Source organism: Pleurodeles waltl, chromosome 7 (assembly GCF_031143425.1).
Source record: "Pleurodeles waltl isolate 20211129_DDA chromosome 7, aPleWal1.hap1.20221129, whole genome shotgun sequence".
Taxonomy (NCBI): domain Eukaryota; kingdom Metazoa; phylum Chordata; class Amphibia; order Caudata; family Salamandridae; genus Pleurodeles; species Pleurodeles waltl.
In genome coordinates, this window is record NC_090446.1 from 45,132,883 (window position 1) to 45,141,648 (window position 8,766).

General features: G+C 45.1%; 1 protein-coding gene across 1 annotated transcript; it reads left to right on the plus strand.

Annotated features, from left to right (window-relative positions):
* Positions 1 to 381: 381 nt before the first annotated feature.
* Positions 382 to 7,860, plus strand: LOC138247161 (DELTA-actitoxin-Aeq1b-like). Its single transcript, XM_069201900.1, has 2 exons — positions 382 to 606; positions 7,301 to 7,860. The coding sequence occupies exons 1-2, from the start codon at positions 497 to 499 to the stop codon at positions 7,713 to 7,715; spliced, it is 525 nt and encodes a 174-aa protein (XP_069058001.1). The 5' UTR covers positions 382 to 496; the 3' UTR covers positions 7,716 to 7,860.
* Positions 7,861 to 8,766: the final 906 nt, after the last annotated feature.

Here is an 8,766-nt window from a genome sequence, read left to right on the forward strand (position 1 = left end):
GGCGTTACACCGCCCTTATAAATGTACTTCCTCATGCATACTTGGGTGCCGCGGAATTCAGTCGGGTATGGTGAGGTGTCTGTCGGATTTCGCCTGGACACACTGACAAAAAGACACAGACGCTCACTCTTTCATCTCTGTTTTGAGAGCTCTAAAAATATTGATTATTAACAAAATGTTGTCTTTTCTCTCACTCAGTTCTCCAACCAATTCGCATTTTTCTCCCTTTCCACTGCCCCTTAAACCCCTCTGGTGCCCCCTGCTTGTCGTGTAATGTATTTTACCATTACAGTTCAGCCTGATGGTCGATCAGCTCATTTCAATATCCTGGGTGCGGTTTGTCACTGCTCAGGAGGGAGGCCGGGCTGAGACTTATTGCCAGACATCTCACATTTCTTTGTCACTCCTCCACCTCCACCCGAGGGAAGCACACGCGCAGGAGAAGAGGGTCCGGTGCTTAGCGACAGCCAATTAGCGACCAGATCTTTCTGTCAAGATGTGCAATAAAATGTCCATCGAGGAGATGGTGCTGAAGCTCACTAGTACCAGATGCGTGGGAATCGAGATTACCAACACCACGAAGTCTCTCACGCTGCAAGGCGCTAGGTGAGCTACATCTGATCCTATTAGGGCTTGCTGGCAAATGTATCATTTTACTGGGCTTTTCCATTGTGCTCTATACCAAGAGTTTGCTATCAGTGTACACAGGAGGCCAGACAATGGAATCAAGAATTGGCAAAGCCAATAGGAATGACCGATAGATGAAAGTGCTGACATTTACTTTCAAGCCCTGACTCTTCCCTGTGTTCTTGCGGTCACTCGCTCATCATCCACGCCGAAGGTCCCTTCCTTGACCAATGGCTCCTATTTACATTCCTCCAGTAGCCAACAAATTCACCAAATCAAGAGATACTTTAAATTATACGCGAACTATTGGTTTTGCCAGTGCTTGTTTAGAATATGAGAAAGATCTCCACCACCCTAGCCCACGTAAATATATTTTAAAGTGTAATCTGGCCACCAATAATGAAAACCCTGTGAACATATTTAATATTTGTATGTATATTTCGAAGGATTAACCTGAAGAAAAATCTCAAAGGACATTTTGTGAAAATTCATATTCCCTTGGATTTGCATGTGTTTGTTGCAGTGGATATCAATAATATTATACATCCAACAGAGTCGATCCTTCCACACGAGCAATGAAAAAAAACGGTAAAAATATTTTGCACTCGTGCGAGCATTGTCGATTTTCTTTACAAACTAATTTTTCACTTATGTGTCAGGAACTTGTGAAATACTAGATAAAGGAAAAGATCTGTGGTAATCTAAATGTGTATAAGTTCATATCAGCGTGTAGCGTTCGTTGTTTAGTTTAGTGGCCAGGAGCCCATCTTCACATAGTGCTGTTTCATGGAGGGGACATGGCTGAAAGAAAGATGAAACCGATCACCCATCCCACATACGTAAACCACCCTCCTCTCTCCCCCAGGTAAGTACAGGTCCTGTGGCTTTTTGGCTAACCAACTTTGTAGATTGGATGTAGGTGGGTGGTCTGTTCAGAGTTAGGAGAATACACTCTTTTCACATGAGTGGCTCTGCTATACAAACAAATCTACTCTCCTGATGAATATGGTGGCTCTCCACTCTATAAGGGACTCCAGGGCTTATCCATAGGTGGGCCCCTGGGATGTGAAAGAAGATCATGGAGAAGATCTGCCCTTTACGTATATACACTGCAATTTCACAGTGCCTGATTTAGTTAGGTACGTTTCCTGTAAAATATGAATGCCTTTGTGCTCCATGTATTTGTGTAGTTGGAGTCGCCTGGGTGGATTTCCAGCTACCTGATAGTCCAGATAAGCAATGTGTAGGTCCTGGTGTCCCCGCCAAGGGCCGAAAGCAGTGCGGGTCCCACTGCCATCCAGTTGAGATTACCATCACTGTGTTGCCCGCCTGGTGTTGCTTCTCCATAACTGGTGTGACCACATTCACACTGGCCTCTTTGAATAACTGCCTTGAGCCCTGGAATATCTGAAAGGCTCATTCCACAGTGTGCCTGAGTGTCCCTGAACACGTGCCTCAACTAACACTCCCAATCCAGGACTAGGCATCCAAACCACAGCTCAGTAAACAAACCAATATAGCAACATCATGAACAGGTATATTAGACACAGTTATGCTGTGCTAAGGCGATAGTCATCTAATCAAAGATGCTGCTACCAAAATAAAAAGAGGCTGGGAGAGCACGGACTGCAAAGGGTCATGCAGTGCTTAATTTGTGCTTGGTGTTTCCGGTGCTGAGCACCGGCACTTATTTGTGAGGGCCGGGGCTTATTCTTATGCCTCAAGCATTTGCTGCGAGCAAAAGACACGTATGTGAAAGACGGAAGAAGGAAAAACTAAAAAGCGTCATAAAGGGAGAAAGTAGAAAGTTGCAGGATGAGCTGAAGGGGCAGGGGTGGACGTAAATGGATTGAAGAGGGCCGAGATTGCTTCAGGATTACGCTGCCTCAGTATTCAGTGCTGGCAGATTTAATTACAGCAGCCTTGTGTTTAAGAGAAGGGTTTTGAGCACCGGCACCTTTAATTTACAAATTAAGCACTGGGGCATGCCCCCACAGACCTCCGCTTGCCACCACCCCACATCTATGGGCTTATCCTAAGGTTCCCCGGGTGCCATCTTCATGTAGGGAGACAGTGTTAGGACCATCTCAGTATAGTGCACAGGTATAAGCCATCGAGTGACTTAGCTACAATAAATCATTCACTGCTCGAGGACTGAAGTGGGGTAGATCATCTTTGCTTCTTTCCGTTTCTTCTTTAGACAACAGACTCTTCTCACTATTCACCTAATCCGAAGAGACATGCGCTGGAAAGTCGGGGGGTCTGTGTGAAGCCGCTGCGGTGGCGCCCACCTACTTCCATTCATTCTCCACCAGACGCCTCCCAGGCAGCTCACCTCCTCTGAGATGTTTCGTTGGAGGTCTTTGGGAGTTGGGCAGACAACCAGCAATGAAGGTGAAGGATGCCTCTGCTCCTGTGTCCATTTCTAAGCTACTTCTGGGTCCATGAAGAAGATGCCTGCACTTTTATCAATTGCTTTAAGTTTCGTAGGGGAAAGGAGCATACATTCAAACCCATCTTGCATAGCCGGGCTTTAACTGCTCACAATGAGCTCCGGTGCTGCTGCTGCACTGTATAGTCTGGGAATAGTAGACTCTTAGCGTTATGCAAAGTGATGGGTTCTTTATCTCTAGTTTGGCACAGGAGTACGTCCCGGTCTCTGTAGAGGTACATCCTGGACACAATTGTTCTGGAAGAAGCTCTTGTTTTTGAAGCTAATGCCGGGACCTTATGACCAACCAGTGAAAGAACCACTTTGCATTAATTCTACGTAAAAGATTTAGGCCCATAGTTATACTTTTTGCTGCAAAACTGCGCAAATGCAGTTTTGTGGCAAAAAAGTATAGCGCCAGCTTGCGCCATTCCACAGTGCCAGCCAGGCACCATATTTAAGGAAAGGCGCAAGCCGGCGCTAAACTTGGGCTAGTGTCTCAGAAGAAGACGCTAGCCGGGTGGGGTGGCGGTAGGGAAGGAGGGGGTTGTGCCTCGTGAAATGGCGCTAGCCTGGTTAAAGGCAAAAAAAATGGCTCTAACCAGACCAGCGCCATTTCCTGGCGCACAGCCACCAAAAACATGTCCACCACCCCAATGGACAGCACATGGGACCCGTGTCCCCTGAGCATGGCAATTACACCCTGTGCCATGCAGGGGGCCCCAAGTTGGGCCCCCAATGGCACTTCAAATGTTTAATTTACAAAATGAGGAAATTCTCTATATCATCAGCCATATCAGTCTTTCTCCCAGTGTCTGCTAAAGGTAATTGAGCCACATAAGTCTCAGTCTGAATGACCATCTCATCAGGTCAGTACTCAGGAGACCTAGGTCCAGGGCCACAGAGTCAATATTGGTCTCAAGTCCTGTCTTTGGGCCTTTGATGGTCTGGAGGATGGAGCTAAGCATGTCACAGTTGCCATCAGTCAGTTCTGAGGGCTGCATGGTCCTTGACCCCAGTCTCACTCTGCCAGACTGTCAGTCAAGCGAGCTTGGGCCATTGCTGTTTTTAACTTCTCTGGCTTTCCTCATGGTTACAGCAGATTTCAGGGTGCCTGCATTATCCAACTGGGTCTGATGTGCCACTAGCTGATCCCCGCTTATTTGGGTCCGTGAAGGCCCCAGGAACCCGAGTCTCAACCATAGCAGTCCACGAGCTAATGTGGGTCTTTTCAGCTCAGTGTGTATGTCAGCCAGATGGAGTGACTGATGTTGGCTCCCTTTAGCCACCTCCTGCCTCGGCAAGACAGCAGCCCAAACAAAACAGCTCAACAGGCATCTCAAACCTGCAAGTGCCCCAATTACAGTGGTTAATCCCCTTCAAAGGAAGTCAGGCCGTTTGTAGCAGAGGGTGTTAGCAGACACTGGTCAGAGGCACAGACAGCAGTCCCAACAATTGTTTTCTGGTGTGGGATGGACGTAGTCCCGAAAAGCAACAGCGAGCTCAGCCCTGTCCAAAAAGTAAAGGTATGATTAAGCATTAGGCAATCTGAGCCGCAGACAGAATTTATATTGTGAGCCTAATATGTAGTGTCCAGCATCTAGGCCTAGTTCATTAACATCACCTGCAGCCACAATGGGGTCCCCAGCATGTCCTGCTCAGCCCACTTCCAGCACCGCTCTTCCTACCAACAGGAAGGAACCTAGTAGGGCCCACTGCAACACCCTGGTTCAAACTCAACACACCTACACTGGTGTGGGTGGGGTCCTTCCATTCACCCCCACATCAAGTAAGTCGTGAAGAAGACCTCTCACCAAGCAGCGCCAATGGCTCATTCGGTAATCCACAGCACCCATGGGGTGGCCTGCCATGTCCATCTACTCCAAAACATGACCCCATAACAGGATCTCACCCACTCAACTCCTCTGTCCCTCCCAATCCCTTATCACACACTGGCCACCCTCTGAAGTCAGTATTCGTTCCACGGGCCAGCTTTCCCAGCGCTGGCACCATCTTGTTTCAGCGTCCGGCTGCTCCACCCTCTATTCCATGAGGCCAATAGGCTGTGTCTCCCCTCCCTGATGGTGCGTTCTTACTTCCGGTGCTGTGCATGGCATAGGCAGGTGCAGCTGGATCCCCCAGGGAGACTGAATTCTAGAGGACACCACTATGGAGCACTCCCCAGTCCACCTGCTCCTGGCATGTTCCCTGCAAGGTACACGTAGGCAATAGAGGTGGGCAAGCCAGAAACAATGTGGAAAATGGAGTCAGAGAGCTGGCTTGGCTCTGAGAGCTATAACACGAGCTGAACCATGTGGCATGTAAATTGTGCAATAAATGACTTTTATAAATACTCTAAAGACTCTTCACAATTCAAAAAGGGTATTTCATTAACATGCAGAGGTGTTTCACGTTATTACACTTGTTTGTATCACTGCATTCAATGGAAAGCATTAGAAGGCAGAGGTTCTAAACATAAACTAAAAGTAGGTATGTGTATCCAATATGATGCAGGGTGTTATTGGAGATGGAGCAACATTGGTGTCTATTGAAACAAATACATGAACTATTTTTGTTCAGCATGCATTCTGAACTGATGTATTTCAAATGTGCTCTCAAATGGGATGATTAAAGAAAAATGAGGCACAGTGAAATACAATACTTGCCTAGGATCACACAATTTGGGCAAGTGGGAAATATTTTACACATTTTCTTTATGTTAAGCCTGTCTGCTCTGCCATAGGTACCAGGGGTTTAGCCCAGGTTCATATATTGTAATTATGTGTTGGACCTAACACGATTTTGGACTTGTTACCTGGGAAGGTAATAAGGGCCAGATGTAGTAAAATTCTGAATTTGCGAGTCGCAATTCAGAATGTAGGATGGTGTCCCTGACACCATCTGCGACTCGCAAGGGGGTCGCAAAAGCCCACCTCATTAATATAAATGAGGTGGGTCGCAATTTGCGACCCCCTTGAGACTCACCGCACTCACAGGGATGGTGGCTTTCTAGAGACAGAAGACCACCATGTCTGTGACTGCTTTGAAATAAAACATTTTTTTTTTTTGTAATGCAGCCCGTTTTCCAAAACTAAAAAATGAAACGTTTCCGTTTCATTTTTTCAGAGCAGGCAGTGGTCCATAGTTTTCCATGCCATTCACAAAGGGGAAGGGGTCCCATCGGGACCCCTTCCCTTTTGCGAATGGGTTACCACCAGTGTGACCTTTCTCTAACAGGCCAAACAGGCAATGCCCATGTATTTACCAGAGATACTTAGACACTGGGATGCCCTAAAGAGTTGATTAAAGTAAAAAGAAGATAGAAAGTGATGTCAATTATTTCAAACGGATGGTGGAAAATGCAGTCACTTTCTGTGGAGACTGATAGTGAGGAACAAAGTCTTCATGACTAACTTCTATTAATGATGGTTTTGCTACTTTGTGTTTTTTTCCTTATTGTATTCTGTCCAAGCATACAGAGGAACTGTGTTGCATAGTGTCAGCTTTATACATCTCCAAAATTGAGGACAAAAATAAAATATCAGGAACAACTGAGGCTATAGAATGGACCACTTGAGAAATGTATGCCACTCAAAGTGCCACACTGTTATAGCCAAGGTCACTGGAATTATGCAGTTCTGCAGCTTCAGAGTGTCTGCATTAATAAAGGAGTTGCCTCATTTGCCAAATAATTCATAATCTGCTGCTAAACAAAAAGGAATCGTGTTTCTAATTCAAATGGATGAAAAGTTACAAAAATGCAGCAACACATTTTGCTATGTAGTGGAATGCCATTCGCAAAGTTTAACAGGTCATCTATGCAGTTGTTTATTGCTATATTTTGGTCTTAAACTCCTATTAAGGATATGAAACCTCTGCTCAGACAGTGTTAACATTTGTAAAAACAGAAAATAATGAAGTAATACTATTACAAAATAAGCTGTATTACATCGCATTATTAGCCTTTTCTTGACACATAATTCAGTCAAGCCTTCTGCATAATTTGGTGCCTGCCGCATATTTCCACTGTCCCTGCTTACAGCAGAGGTTGGAGGATTACCTATGAGCTTTTATATAGTGTGCCCTCACAGAGTTGAGAAGCATTTTTAGAAAACCACATCGCACAATGTCCTCCATAACTGTGCTATCAGTTCCTGATTGCAGTGTTGTACTTGCTTATAATGATATGATTTGAAGGTTCATCACAAGTAATGTATTTCTGATGACAATTTCTCCCAACAGGACATTCTGTGAAAGTGGTTACAACTCTATTCCTCCAGCACTGACCATTCCTCCAGGAGAAACAGAAAACTGTGTCTTTGTGAAAAAGGATCTGGCTCCAACTGGGAGCGTTGGTCTTCTGATCTACAACTGCGGGAAGTTTTCATTGGCTATAATGTTCTCCAACCCATTTGATTACAACATCTACAAGGTGTGGTATGGGATACACATCTTAGAAGGCACCAAGGAACATCATGATTTGGAGGAGCTCTACCGTGACATGTACTACAAAATGTCCCCCAACAAGTTTTTTGATAAAGCTGAAGTGTCAAAAACAACTAAAAGCATTGCGCTTCATTATGAAGGGTACCATGTAATAGCCACAATGTCCTTTGACTCCAAGGCCATCCTCAAAGTAAAGATTGAAGAAAAGTAAGTCCAAGAGGAGGGGGAAAATGGCAGTCTCTAAGATCGGGAGCCACCCACATTCGATGAATTATGTCCTGTGATCATGTCTGTAGATTTACCGTCCTTTTCTTAATTGCCTGTGAATTGTCAAATAAAATGAATACTTAATTCCGTGTGGTCTCCAAAGGTCCATTCCAAGTGGTCATCTGTTTCATACTCTAAATGAGAGGAAGAGAATTATTATCCTGGCTCTTGAGTTCTGCCATTTTTTGCCAGAGATCGTGATGAATGAAATGTCCTCAATGTCCCTTAACAGCGAGTTTGACTGCTGAGTCTAAGAATGATGGATGGAAGGAAGAGAAGGGGAGTATCAGGGATGACATGGGCTTCTGAAATGTCCCCACAGAGGCTGAAGTGAAACGAGTAATATGTTGAGTTATGAGAGCATTTCTACAGACTGGCTGTTGGCTTTGGTGAGCTGAATTGAATGTTTTTCTGCAAAGAAGAAGGTTGAGGTGGAGGAAAGCAAAGGGAACAACTTTGATTCAGAATTCAAGGGCCTTAGTGCCTTCTGTAAGAAGATCAGATGATGGGGGTCCAAGGTGCACTCACATTTTTTTTTTTATATATCTTTATTAACTTTTCACTGTTTTACATTTGCAATACAGTTGGTAACATCAACAGGTTTCCGTTAAGTTCACATTATTGATCTTTAATGGTACAGCGGATTCCAACCTCTTCTAGGGCTCCCACCGCATTGCCTTTTTTTCTAAGAGTAACTTGCAGCGTTAAAGTTTCAGTGTGCCCAGTTCACTTAAGATTCTTGGATATTCATTCTTTCCATGTGTGTGCCGAGAACCCAGTTTACCCGCGTGTCTACATAACAGTCTTAACTAATATTACCTATTATTTTAACGTGATGGCGCTATTGCGAGCAGGCGACCTCCATTGCTGGGATGAGTTCTTTTCCTTCTCCACCGAGGTCGGGCCAGTATCTCCCCAGAATCCTCGTCTCAACCCACTCAGTCATGGATAAATGTGCCTTTGGGACGAGACTATGTATGCCCAATCGCGCAGGG

Excerpts from the sequence above, each read along its gene's own strand:
- LOC138247161 (XM_069201900.1), top strand. The coding sequence starts at position 497 with ATGTGCAATAAAATGTCCATCGAGGAGATGGTGCTGAAGCTCACTAGT. Across the intron at positions 607-7,300 it reads CTCACGCTGCAAGGCGCTAG|GACATTCTGTGAAAGTGGTT; the intron begins GTGAGCTACATC and ends TTCTCCCAACAG.